The 14,686-nt window shown below is 36.0% G+C and overlaps 1 protein-coding gene across 6 annotated transcripts in view; it reads right to left on the bottom strand.

Moving 5' to 3' along the window:
• The window catches only part of LOC127430823 (rho GTPase-activating protein 6-like), a 50,425-nt gene that overhangs the window by 2,924 nt on the left and 32,815 nt on the right, over window positions 1-14,686 (bottom strand). For 3 of the 6 annotated variants that reach the window (XM_051680965.1, XM_051681340.1, XM_051681256.1), the window contains 9 exons: window positions 10,068-10,348; window positions 7,804-8,005; window positions 6,288-6,343; window positions 5,718-5,868; window positions 5,406-5,554; window positions 3,107-3,283; window positions 1,058-1,146; window positions 745-920; window positions 85-419 (listed from right to left, as the gene is read on the bottom strand). In XM_051680965.1, coding sequence (XP_051536925.1) covers window positions 85-419; window positions 745-920; window positions 1,058-1,146; window positions 3,107-3,283; window positions 5,406-5,554; window positions 5,718-5,868; window positions 6,288-6,343; window positions 7,804-8,005; window positions 10,068-10,348 — 1,616 coding nt within the window. The remainder of the gene's footprint in view (window positions 1-84; window positions 420-744; window positions 921-1,057; window positions 1,147-3,106; window positions 3,284-5,405; window positions 5,555-5,717; window positions 5,869-6,287; window positions 6,344-7,803; window positions 8,006-10,067; window positions 10,349-14,686) is intronic. The other 3 variants (XM_051681094.1, XM_051681040.1, XM_051681177.1) reach the window with 3 other exon arrangements.

Below are 14,686 nucleotides of genomic sequence, written 5' to 3'. Positions count from 1 at the left end.
AAACAATACAGCATCCACAGTTGTGTGTATAGTTACATTATACACACAACCCTCACACTACATTTGTCCAACTAGGGGTCATACTATAGTCTCTGAGCCTGACACCTTGCCAGTGAAAAAGTCCCAGAAGTTGCTTGGCTTGCTGTCATCTGACGTCGTGGATGAGGCATTGGAGTTCTGTCGGACCCAGATACCCTTCTCTCTAGGGCTCTGCGGTTGAGAGCCACTATCCTGCCGTACCAGACTGAAATGAAGGCGCTCTTCTGACCAGGTCTGTCTTGAACCACCATGTCTACTCTCTTGGAACTCAGTGTTATCACTCTGGGCATTGAGGGAAGGCTGGGCAAGACTTAGCAGGTTGTGGTGGGAATGAAACTGCCTTATTTGGCCAATGGACTTGGCAGGAGCCTCAGGGGACCCTGTTACAGACACACACACACACACACACACACAGGTGGATCATTTGAATCCATAGTCATTAAGTTCAGTAAAGAATATCTAGAATTTTGCCCTCATTTGTTCACATATGTCATATGGGAAAGAAGCACAACTAGTTAGGAAAATGTGGGTGTTGCTTGCTGGAACAAAAATAGCCGCCAGGATGTTGGCTGTGGGTAATAATTCTATAATTAAAATGAAAAGATTACATTGAAGGAGAATATGTGCTTCTCCATATGGCTAATTTGAATCCTAAAAGGAAACAGTTGATCTTATATTATTTTTAAAGAATATAACACTACTCACGTTTTCTATTGGTGTTGAGGTGAAGAGCATTGAGGAAAACCTCACTGCTCAAGCTTCCAATTGCAGATGTCTCTGGGAAGAGAAAGTCATCACTGGACTGACTCACAGAGTCCAGAGACACCTGTGTGTCCCTCCTTCCATCAGACTCTGTTTCCATTATCGGACAACCACTACTACTGTCACAGAGCAATGCAGAGGTGTGATAGACTGAGTGTTAATCAAAGAGTGAGTGCAGTCTGTTAGTGTTTGGACAGTTTTATTTTTATAATCCCATAATTATCATCTAAAATCTGATTCTTGCAAGTATGCTGACCTGACTTTCCTGCGCAGCAGATAGTCAATGACATCAGGGTCTGTCTGAATGAGGCTCATTAGCACCTCCTGCTGGAGCTCAGCAGACACCTGAACAAAAGTAACCACTTTTTGAATTCTTCCACTACAGATTACAGAATACATGCTGTAAAATGTAATTTGTAACGTATTCCATTAGATTACTCAAAGTCAGTAACGTATTCTAAATACTTTGGATTACTTCTTCAGCACTAATAGATTTTTTAACTTGTTTTGACTAGAAAAACCTAAATATCTTATGCAGTGTTGTTTCTAAAACAAGATAAATAAAACTGATCTTGTTTTAAGGATTTGTAGATATATTTACAGGAAAACAATACAAAAATTATTATCAAAAATATGATATCAAAGGTCTTATTAGAAAAAAAGAAATTATGATCCATCGTGAATTTTTTTGATAAACAAATATGATCGTGTCTGGTAACATGTGCATGTAAAATGGCTTGAAATAGCATTTTAACTTAGCATAAAGCTGACAATTTACACAAGGTTTATTTCTATTTCTTCTGCTCCAAACTTACTTCAAACTTCTCTGTCTACATGTATGAATGTAACACATCATAAGAAAGTGTTTCACCGCTGTTCAAATGCACTTTGGATCACATCATTTATAATTTATGTATAAATGTTTTCCATCTGAAAGGAGTAAATATGAAATGAAACAAATGACAATAAAATGCAAAGTAATCTCTTCAGTAATCAAAATACTTTTTGAATGTAACTGTATTCTAAATACCAATGATTGAAATTGTAACTGTAGTGGAATACAGTTACTTATATTTTGTATTTTAAATACGTAATCCTGTTACATGTATTTCATTACTCCCCAACCCTGAATGTGTATATATATATATATATATATATATATATATATATATATATATATATATATATATATATATATATATACAGTACTGTGCACATAAGATGTTTCACAAAAGCATTTGTCTTAAGATGTTTATTTATATCTTCAGCTTTAGTGTGTCAATAGGAAATATAAATGTTAGACTCCCAAACAGAAGAACATGGAGCCCTGCAACAGATGGCATTGCCCCCACAAAGCCCCCAACTGAACATCGTGTCTGTCTGAGATTACATATAGAGACAGAAGCAATTGAGACAGCCTAAATAGATTGAAGAACTGTGGCAAATTCTCCAAGAAGCTTGTAACATCCTATCTGCCAACAACAAACTGTGTCCAGGTGTACCTAGGAGAATTGGTGCTGTTTTAAAGGCAAAGGTGGTCACACCGAATATTGATTTAGCTTTTTTATGTTTACTGGACTTTGTATGACGTTAAGTGATAAATGAAAACTATTTATTTCATTATATTTGAAGACATCCTCACTATGCAACATTTTTCACAAGTGCCTAACACTTTTGCACAGTACTGTGTGTGTGTGTGTGTGTGTGTATATATATATATATATATATATATATATATATATATATATATATATATATATATATATATATATATATATATACACACACACACACACACCAATCACCCACAACATTAAAACCACCTGCCTAATATTGTGTAGGTCCCCCTCATTCCGCCAAAACAGCGCCAACCAGCATCTCATGAGATGCTATTCTTCTCACCACAATTGTACAGAGCGGTTATCTGAGTTACCGTAGACTTCAGTTCAAACCAGTCTGGCCATTCGCTGTTGACCTCTCTCATCAACGAGGCCTTTCCATCCACAGAACTGCAGCTCACTGTATATTTTTTGTTTTTGGCACCATTCTGAGTAAATTCTAGAGACTGTTGTGCATGAAAATCCCAGGAGATAAGCAGTTACAGAAATACACAAACCAGCCCATCTGGCACCAATAAATATTTGTATAAATAAAGCATCACCGACACACTGTGGGATAAAATGTGGGCCAAAGAATTTATCCATTGTTTTTCTGCCAGAATGTACAACTGTCTCTTCAAAACTCTACTTTCATAGTATTCATGCTCTACTCTCTTTTATTCCACACCCCCAGCCCTCTCTCTCACCGTAAAGAGGCGTTTGTGGTTCTGGATGAGCAGCAGGGTGACAGAGATGACGGCTGTACTATCCTCTATGCCCAAAGCTTGAGGACTAAGCTCTCTCTCTGATCCTCTCTCCTTCTGTAGGAGGTTGGGCCCAAAGATCACTGCCAGGTTGGCTGCCGTCATCTTATTACCTGAGATCTAATAACAACAACAGTTTACAACAAAGCTCTTAACCATGGGCTTCACTTGATTTTTAAAAAACATTGGTGGGGACAGGGGCCCGAGGGTTGTTTGTGAGATCAAGTAAATCAACTCAAGTGTTCAAATGAACTTATGAAATTATTTGATAATGTCATCATTAAATCTGACACTGTCGGTTACACAATTACAGCATGTTGGTTTAGAGACAAGCTTCATGCTAAAAGTCCAAGGGGTGAGTTTATCAAATGCAGAATATTTTTTTTCTTTCTTATTTAACCCTTTATTGACACCACAAAAAAATGTTGCTTTTAACTCACCATATTTTAACTCATATTATATATCATTTAGCAATATTGAAGGAATGTTCTGGGTTCAATACAAGTTATGCTCAATCGATGGAATTTGTGGCAAAATGTTGATTTCAACAAAAAATTATTCTGACTCATCCCTTGTTATATATATATATATATATATATATATATATATATATATATATATATAAAAGCAAAAATCAAGGTTACAGTAAGACACTTACAATGGAAGAGAATGGATGCCAGTCAATAAATGTTCGAATACACAAGAAGTAAGCAAAGTAAGATGTAAACATTGTTTGTGTTAACACAATTTTAGTGTGATAAAATCAGGGATTTACCAGCATTATAACGTTCACGAGATAACAGGGTTTACTGGCATTACGTCTTCATGACAACAAAGTTGCAATGTTGAATATTCATTTACACAAGATAAGATCAGTAAGTTTATCAAACTAAAGTTATGCTAACATATATAATGTTTACACCTTGTCAATATACTTTTGTAACACTGTGTATTAATTATGGACAATAGATTCACTTCTATTGTAGTGCCTTACTGTAACCATGATTATTTATTTATTTTATTTAATAAACGAGGTACAAGTGTTTATTTTTTTTATTTGTTTTGTGAAACAAAACAAAATAACACATTTTTGTTTTCTTTCCTTAAAAGCTAGTGGGGCATAAAAAAATCAATAATGATTAATTATTTTAATATTTTTTTCTATTTTATAGGTTAACAAAGCAAGCAAAATCTAAATCTCCCCTCGGACAGGCATAAAACAATAACTAAAGCGACGAAGATGTGTGATTTCCGCGTATGATTAAAACACTGGAGCCGCGTCACATCCTTTGTATCCATTTTAATAGCAAAGTTCCTTATATAGTGATGTACAGCTTCCAAATATTGAATATATGTGCAGTAGAGTTTGAAATGCATTTTATGTCAATGCATGTAGTGTAATAGTGCAGGTATTAAGTTAAAATGTTGATTTAGTAATTAGAGAAAATGTTTAGGGAAAAGAGTTTCCATTAGTAACCATGATTATACTATATATTGTAAACATGACAGTAACCATGTTGATTTTGTAGTTACAATATTTTTACTACAAATACCATAGTTAAACTATGGTTACTGTAAAACAATGCTTTTTATTTAGGGCATACCTGTTGAGGTGTTTGTTACCAAATAGAGTATTCTTACTTTGGATTTGGCAGTAATAATTTTTTTTCTATACATGGCAAATGCCGAACCATACCGAAACCGTGACCCTAAAACTGTGATACAAACCGAACTGTGAGAAATTTGAACTGTTACACACCTAATACATTTAGAATTAATTATATCTTATTTAATGATTTATAGCCCAGAGTGTTTTCCAGTTTAGTGAATAAGTGTAATACGTGTTATATGTGAAAACATGTAATGAGAATTTTATTGTTTTAAACTGTAATACATGTTCTTAAAGCCTGCTTAAATATGCATAAAATGCTTCCAGTGATTTAAGCATGTGTTAAATGCAGAAAATGCTGTGAATGATATAAGCATGTATTAAGGTGATGTATGCTGAAGCATATGGGTAGGCTAATGCCGTGTTTGTATTTTCTTTTGATATCTCTACCGTATTTCAGTTCCATATTTCATTTAATTTCATTTTTAATATACATCGACCGCTGTTTTTTTTTTTTTCTATAAACAGCCGTCAGAATAAAACCCCAAAATATCTTTTTGTATTCTGTGTGGTTTATTCACATCCCACCAGCTACATTTTTACATGTGAAGAGTGAGGGTCAGGGTGTGGTACCTCCTCCTTGTTGGGGCCAGTAGAGTTCTGTGCGTTTTCCTGTACTGTATGTAGAAGGGTGAGGAGCCTCAGTAGAGTATCACAATTGCAGGGCGGCAACAGGTACAATAACTGCTGCAGGTACGTCAACTGATCAGCCCCTCTCAACACTGTGAGAAACACAGTATATTTCAAGAAAATTTGTGTATTTCATTACAGCTGATATGATAAACAGAGGTATGGTGAATATATATGCAATAATACAGTTGGATTGTGTAATATTTGAAGTATTGTTAAATCGTTTGTGATGTGAATGTGATTGTGTGCTCATACAGTTAACGTGCAGGAAAGCACGGTAGAGTTCTCGCGGCAATAGTGGGTCAGGCATGTCCCTCAGGAACTCCTTCAGTAATGCAGCCACATCATGAACGCTGTGTTCCTCGTCTAGCATGACATCTATCCCACTATCAAAGTCCTCACGAAGCTGCAAACACACACATGAACACAGTCAACAAAATGATAAAACATCATAAAAAATGCTGCATGCTGCCAACACAGATGAGCCTCAAGTATCCATGTTTCCTGTTCTTGTACAAACAGTATAATATACATACACAAATCACAGTCAATCTGAGGTCAGCTTCCTACATGCACACCAATGCTGGTCTATAAAAACAAGAGACTGTACTGCACACTGTATGATCAGTATCTGAAAACATAAACTGTACATGGGACTACTGCCATTGCATACACATTAAAAAACTGTCAGTGTTATACTCTCAGCAGTGTGTCTAAAAATTAATATGAAAAACAGGGGGCCATATGTTGGAGATAAAAAATATGTTTTATATTGTGCAGTGGTGTAAACAAGATATAGAGTGCAGCCGGAACTCACAAACTTACCTGACGAACTCTCTTTTTGGAGCTGCCTACACGGAAAATTCCCAAAGTTTGTAATCCTAGAAAGAGAGAGATAGGGCCTTGATCATATACAGGTGCTGGGCTCATATTTAATCAATTTAGTGTTTTTGAGGGTAATCTGAGTGTCCTGACCCTCAGTTTGTAACATGAGCCAGGATGTGTTATGAGTTATCAATACATAAATGTTTGAATCTGATGATGACAGTATTTGGATACTTGTGCTGTATTTCTAATATTATTTTATAATCTACATCCAAGCATAACACTTTGATGAATTTTTTATTGTCTCAAGTAGTCTTAAAACAAGCAACCCTTTTATGACAAAGAAATAGTAACTGGATATTAGCCACTGGAAACCTTAACAAGGGATCCCATACTTTTTGACCAATCTAATTTCATAAAGTTTTCATGAATTCTTCAGTCATTTGCGATAACTGGACAAGAAATTGCATAAAATAAAATAAAACAAAATAAACAAAATTCTTGCTGATGAAATACTTTAGAGCGGATTATAACTAAAAAAATCAACTTTTCCATTTTATTTAAACATTTAAATAATGGAGTGACTATTGTGTAAATAGCATCTGCCACACAGTGCAGCTATTTGCACCCCAATAGTCTGGTGGAACCACAGAAATATATGACAAACTAGACGTTAAGTGTTGCTGCAATGACATGGGGTGTAAATACGATGTGAATGTGTAGTGTTGTCCTAGCGATCCCGGTTCGATTCCCCCTTTTATCCCACATTTTTTTACCATCCGATTTCCTCTTTCCACTCTTAATATTTCCTTTAATACTTCTTACAATAATAAATACAAATTAATATTAAGGTTGATTTCATTGCAGTGATTTTGTCATGGTGAATTTTGGGAAGTGCAGAAAAGGGTTTGATCCAGAGGCAGGGTCTGTCGATCGCATCTCGTTCCCTTACTCTTTCTCCCGCGGCTCGGCGTCGCTTGTGTGTAGATTGCATCACTGTATTACTATAGTAATACTGTAGTAACCATGTTTTTTGGCAGAAACCATAGTTTTAATGCAATTAACCATGGTGTTACTAATATGGTATAATATGGTGGTAATATAGTAATCATAGTTAATTTTGTGGTTACTGTAATTTTACTAGAAATACCATGGTGAAACTGTTGTAAAACCAAGGTTATTTTTTCTATGGTAAGGTTAGGTTTACGGGTAGGGGTTAATTTAGTGTCTGTGGGATTCTAAATAAACACAATAAACACGCTGCAGTGATGCCCATATACTGAATGTTAGTATTTAAATATGGGTGCATATGGTATCTGCCACTATTTGCACTGAGGTGTAAATAGTATATACCATTGTTTGCACCAAGGTGCAAATAGCATCTGCCAATAAATAATATTGTATTTATTTATTAAATGAATAAATCAATTTATGAATGTAATAAATAAATGCAATACTTTATACATTTTTCAGGCCTGAAAAACAATTTTATGCTGTAATGTTGTTTGCAGCTCACCGTAAGTCTGAATGTGGTTACAGCAGCGCTCCACCACTCTGGGGACTTGTCTATAGATGGGGTTGAGACTCAGCTTGGCCTGTGTAAGACCAGCTGAAGTCTTCTTCAACTCCAGCTCATTGGGGTGAGACAGCTGCAGAGCTTCTAGTAATCTGGACTGACTCTCAACCAGATCAGAGATGGAGTCTACAGACAACCCTCCCTAGACAGAGAGAGAAGTCAGTGGGGTGAGAGAAATAAAGGTTAGTTTACGATGGAAGGATAGGCAATGATCAAGGGAATGAAAGTTAAGGCATGTGACAGACGTAATTTTTAAAGGTTGAAGGTCAAAATATTAACATAAATTTGAGATAAGGCTAAAACTACCTGTTCCATTTACAAGAAATTGTTAAAACACATAAACAGCCACAAAGCTTTCCCATTAGTCAGACTAAAGAACACAAAGATAGTGGAAAATTTGTTGCAATACTTAAAAATCTATTAATATTTTTACAAGGTGTACAAAAGAAATATAAACACATTTTCATAAAAGCTTTTCAAATGTCACATCTATCAAAGCAATGATGAACAGCCCAGCAATCTGTTATTTTTCTTTTCTCTCTCCATGTTTGGGGAGGACAGAATGGAGAGTTTGATTTGGCAAAGAAACAGACATAGATATCACTCCCTCCTGCTGATCTGTTGCCAACCATAGAGATATTGTCTCTAGTCCTACAGAGTATGTGGAAGTAGTGATACAGGTGAGAAAGATATGGCAATAATCGGAATAACATACTGACTGTTACCATCCGGAGTCTCAGTAATAACAAACATCTTTTTGGATATGATGTGACCAGGAATACTACACTTCCCTACAAACCCAAAATGCAGTAATGTGGATTATAAAATAGTCTCAATCTGTTTTCTCAGAATCTGAGCATAGTTGGGCCAAAACTGTGTAGTAAAGAGTTCAGTCCTTTAAAGCTCACGAGACTTAGTAAAGATCTCCATTGTGTTTCGTTTAAAATTTCTAATATCTAAAATTCCTTTGGAGAAACACAAATGAGACAATTGTTACATACAATGACGGTAGAACTATAAAATTAATGTCGATGGAATAGTTCTGATAATTTGATTTTGAAAGAATTTGATGAGAAATGTATTGAAATAAATCTCAAACTTTGGTTTCTTGGCAAATTTGAGCACAGTGTGAGACACTCTTTGAGATATTCTCTGAAACTCTAGAGGAGATACAATTGAGATTACTGTGGCTTTTTTTCTCAGGAAACCCAAGCAAACATCTCCATTTGATCTTTATTGAATGTTATTGCTGTCTAGGTGAAACAACGAAGATATCGATATGATCTCACTTGTGATTTTTTTCCCTATGGGGAGGTATGACTACATCTGAAGTTATCTGTAGTGAGTTGCAGATGTTTTATCGAGGTAGAAGTTCAACATGACCTGGACACTGTTTTTTACACAGTTCTGATTACTATATAAAAAAAACCACTGTTTGTATTTCCTACTATAGCCTTTACATATTACTTTGAAAGATCCTTCTACTTAAAGGAATATTCCGGGTCCAATACAAGTTAAGCACAATCGACAGCATTTGTTGGCATAATGTTGATTACCAAGAAAATTAATTTTGACTCGTCTGTCCTTTTCTTTAAAAAAAAAAAAAAATCGAGGTTACAGTGAGGTATTTACAATGGAAGTGAATGGGGACAATGAGAGTGGATGAGGCCAATTTTTGGAGGGTTTAAACACAGAAATAATTTTATAAAAACACTTACATTAATTCCTCTGTTAACACTCATGTTCTATTAGAGCTGTAAATTAGTTTAAATTGTCGTTTTTACAGTCATTTTAGGGTTTTACGGTTTGCTGACATCACATCGTCATGGCAATGAGGTTGCAAAATTGGTTATAATTTTACACAGAAGGTTAGTAAGCAATTTTATCACACTAAAATCATGTTTACATGCATATTGTTTATGTCTTGTGGCTATATTTTTGAAAAAGTAAGTATTTTAACATTCAAAATATTGGCCCCCATGCACTTCCATTGTAAGTGCCTCACTGTAACCTTGATTTTTGCAAGTCAAAATGTATTTTTGTGGTAATAAACATTATGCCACAAATGCTGTCGATTGAGCATAACTTGTATTGAAGCCAGAATATTCCTTTAACTGACTGGTAGCCATACCGTTCTCATAATAAGTGAGGTCTAGTTCACACAAAACCAGTAAAGAGCTAAATTCACACAGGGCTTCTCTTACCCGTCTGTGTGTCCGTGAGGTGTTATCCATGAACGCTGACGATAGAGATTTGCTGTGGCCCTCCACTGCCGGTGAGGAGGCAGCACCAGGTGTTAAGACTGTATTGCACAGCTGCCGGTTTCCATTGTGCTGCCATTTTTCAGCACGGAAGCGTAGTACACTGGCCTCAAGGTCCAGACAGTCCCGACGACTCTCTTTCAATGCATCCTGCCGTTGCTTGTGAGCCCGGTCATTTGCGATTACTTGGGTGAGAGGGATACCAAAGGCCTTGGATGCATTCTCTGTAGGAGAATCAGAAAATAAAACTTAAGGACATTTCTGTTGGCCTATGGACTATTTAATTTCTTATACTTTTACAAATTGAGACAGAATTTTGACACATAAGATGTTGGTATTGTTATTGATATTATTATTATTATTATACATTTTAGATGAGGTGATCATTCCACATTTTTGACTAGGATAAGTTTCCACAGACTTCAAATCATTGTTTTAAGCCTGCTTTTTCATACATACAGTACAAGTAAAACTTCTGTAAAGACACAGCCTTTTTTAAATTACATTTTAGGAAGAGGGGGTGTGGAACATGTCAAACCAAATTTATTTCTGCAAACAAAGACTGCGTATACAGTATCATTTTATCACAAAAAACTCAAAATCACATTTCACACTACAAGCAGCATCCTGATAAATAGCACTATTTCTTTTGTTCTTGCTTACATTCTGTAAAATGACCCAATAGAGTACAGCCAAAATATCAGATTATGAAATGTCACATCAAATGCAATGTCATATTTTGGTAACTAGTTATACTTTACTATTTCCATACAGGTTTACTTCCCTTTAAAATTGATTCAAGGCAATTAAGATTTTAAGAAATGTGGTTAAATAAGAGCTAACAATTATGCAAAACATTCTTGGTATATATGGGATTTCTAGTGTAAAGCACAGATAATATGAGAAATAAACCATACTGAGGGCTGATGCCTTGTGTGTCAGGATACAGGAAATTAACCCAATTGCAGACAGTAGCCAGTTAAATAGTTTATTATATAAAAAGGAAAAATGGAACAAACAAAAAACACTGTGCAAAAGAAGAAAACAAAAACTGCCCAGAAAACAGCACAATGCTGCAGGAAAATAAACATCCCACAAGGGGGCAAAACAGGAACCAGAACCAAACACAACACTTGAAATAAACAGGACTAACTAACAGCAAATAAAAACAAAACCAACTGACCAACTGCAGAGCACAATACACCACAATAGAAATCCAGGGTACACTGAAGGAATTAACCAGCACAGGGGGGATTGAAAGGGAATGAAATGAGGAGGGTAATGAGGAGAGCAGGTAGGGAAAATGAACTATAAACAAGGCAAACAACGGGGCGTGGTCAGGAGCACAAGGTGACATGACACAAACAGAAGCCATGAGCTCAATAACAGAAAACACAAACAGAAACACAAAACCAGAGTAAACTGGTGATAGGATCCCCACACTAAATAAAAACACAAGAGAGTCAGGAATCTGACTTTGTGTAAATACAGTAACTTCTGTACATATAAGATCCATGGGCGACATTTAAATAAATCCAGATGTCATACTGTTTAGATTTCATATGACTTGAATGTATTATATGCAGACTGTAATGCTAGTTTGGACATAGCTTCAGCTCTTATCTGAGTCCACTCTTTCCATGCTGATCTTCTTATCTAGCTGCTCTATGTCTGCTTTACTCATGCTAAACAGAAAAGCATCTGTATTTGCCCACTGGGGTTAATTCCAATCATATGTGTAAACAACACATAATATTTAAAGCCATTTGAAAATACAACAGACAGACAGACAGACAGACAGACAGACAGATAGATAGATAGATAGATAGATAGATAGATGTACTGTATTTTGTCTTTTCATTAACCTATTGAAATCATAAAAGCAACTGTTACAAGTTTGTCCCTGTTGTGCATCTTGTAAGCCTCTTTGGGGGTTGCTAACACTTTAATTAATTGAGTGATTTCTGAACTAATTAAAACATAATACTTATTAGCACCTTATAAAAGCCTATTCTGCTTGATCTTACATGCTAGATATTAAAGAAAGCTTTATTTAACATATTTTCTTAAGCTGCTTAATTGTAATTGAACTTATCCCATTCCAGCTATTTTTATACACGGGGAGGTACCAACACTTGGCGTATACGTTAAGCGTTCTTAACACCATAATGGTCTAAAGGTTACCACTCAATCTGTTTTGGCTGGCAAAATAAAACAAAAGCATGCCCCCACTGCAAATACAGTCTTGGCTTCTCCACTTGCCCCCTCCCTTCTTCACAATCTCTTTTCTCCTATCTCTGCCTCTAGGCTTAAAGTTCTGGAGGCAGGTCAGGTTAGTCTGGTTCACTGGCTGCCAGCCCACCTATAGGCTGGAAGAAAAGGGGGATTGAGTCCTTTTTAAATATATTCCTCTTCTCTTCTTTCATTCAACCCCCAGTCACTTTGTGCTAGAACAAAAAGCTGATGCACATGCTTGATACAAGTGCCAGACTGTGGTTGCAGGTGGCAGGCAAAATGCCAGGAACATGGCCAAGCAAATCAGCTGACTCAGGAATCTGTGCTGCTTTAGCTCCTGCAATGCCTAGGAGCTGGTCGGAGATCACTTTGCACTCTTAACAGCTCTTAGAGCCAAGTGAAATACTGATATTTAATCAGCACTAGTGAGTTTTGTTATTATTTACTGGAGAGTGAGGTAATCACATATTATAATAAAGTAAGTAGTGATAATATTGTTTCAAACAGACTGAATTAAAAAGAAAAAATCCAGTGTAAATCCTGAAATTAAACCCAATTCACATGTCATGGGGTAAAAAGAAGGCTTAAAATAACATTTGATACAGTAAATCCTGTGCAACGGACAAGGCTCAGATGCTTATATTAACAATTTGTAAATAAGTTAAGGTAAGTATGGTATGCATTATGATCACAGATGATAACTAGAAGATAATAGATGTTACTGATATATGCAGTGAAACTGCAAATTAAAGAGAATCTTTTTGACTTTGCAGTTCTGCATGATTAGATTAAAATAGGTATGCAAAGTAAAATCCAGGTAGGTTCAGAAATAATTATATTATTTATGTTCAAGATCTGTTTTTTTTTTTTAGCTTTTGCTGATCATATAAAAGTTAAACGTGACAGACAAAGAGTAAGAGGAGGTCTGCAGTATGTAATGCACTAGCAGAGATCATCAAATACAGTTTGTGCAGAGTAAAGCTACATTGGATTTAATGTGTTCTGTCTTTTTAAGTCTTAAAGCTGTGTGTCTTATAGGACTATAGGAGATTTGCAAGAACTGTGACACACCAAACAGCCCTGGCAACCTGGGTCAGAGGATTCACATAGGGAACATCCATTTATTAGAGAGAGAGATTTTGGAGTAGCAGTGCTTTAACATGGCTGTCATGAGCATAGAGTTTGTTTAGCTGGCAGAATTTCTAATAACATTTATTTTGTCATTTGGCTCAGATCTGAAATGCAGTTCGACCATCATTTGTTTGTGGATTAAAAGAAACTTGAAGACAACATGACACAAAGTATATATGACCCCATTTCCACCTGGTATTAAGATGCAGGCACTAGGTCTTGTTGCTCATTTATCAAACAAAGATTACAAGAGTGCATGTGCTCAGGAACAGTGTTGGGGATCACGCGATAAAAGTAACGAGTGTTACGTAATCAGATTACTTTTTCGAGTAACGAGTAAAGTAATGCAATATTTGTTATTTTAGACCATAATATCGGAATTACTTTTTAAATTAAGAACGCGTTGCTTTTGTACACGTGTTTGATACCTGTGCCATGTCCTAGCCGTGACGCGGCGTGGCGCTTCTCGTCCGGTGTGTGACCGCCTTGAGGCTAGAGACTATTAAGCAGAGAGAGGTGAGTCACTTCTATTTAAATGAATGGGAGAAACTGGAACGCCCAACCAAGAAGTTCTAGCACCCAACAATCAATAGATGTAGATAAGAAGTCCCACCTTGCAGGTAAAAGAGCTAATCACCTTTTAGATACAGACATCGCCTGTCAATCAACTCGCTAACGCACATGCGCATTTCGTGTTTTAGCGTAATATGAGGTCAACATTCGGTTGAGTAAAATGCGATTGATTCATGTATCAATACACACTGTATACAAAAATCAGTAAATGCGTTTAGGCAGAGGCATTATAAGACTAGTCTTCCACTGGCCATGACATGATACACAGGGTGAAATACTCGCTCAGTTCACTGACTTATGCAGGCAACTGCTCCGTGTTACAGCTCTTCGTAACTGGGAGAATGGGATGAGAAAAGAGGAATTTGGATCAGTGACTCCAAGCAACGTTCTACATCGATTGTGTATGCAGAGAAAATGTCTTAGTTTATAAAAATATTCTCCATTTTTGTTTTATAATAAACAAGTAGTTTGATTCATGAAACAAACCATTTTTATGAAATTTTGGTAACATTAAAAACGATTCCATTCAAGTTGTATCAACATGCGCCTTTGAAGTTGTGGCGTCCGTACTCACCTTGGATCAACTCAAATCAAGCGTGCACTGAGATAACTTAAGTGAAAAA

This window comes from Myxocyprinus asiaticus, chromosome 1 (genome assembly GCF_019703515.2).
Source record: "Myxocyprinus asiaticus isolate MX2 ecotype Aquarium Trade chromosome 1, UBuf_Myxa_2, whole genome shotgun sequence".
NCBI lineage: Eukaryota > Metazoa > Chordata > Actinopteri > Cypriniformes > Catostomidae > Myxocyprinus > Myxocyprinus asiaticus.
The sequence above is the reverse complement of the archived record's forward strand: the minus strand, read 5'-3'. Positions and strand labels throughout refer to the sequence as shown.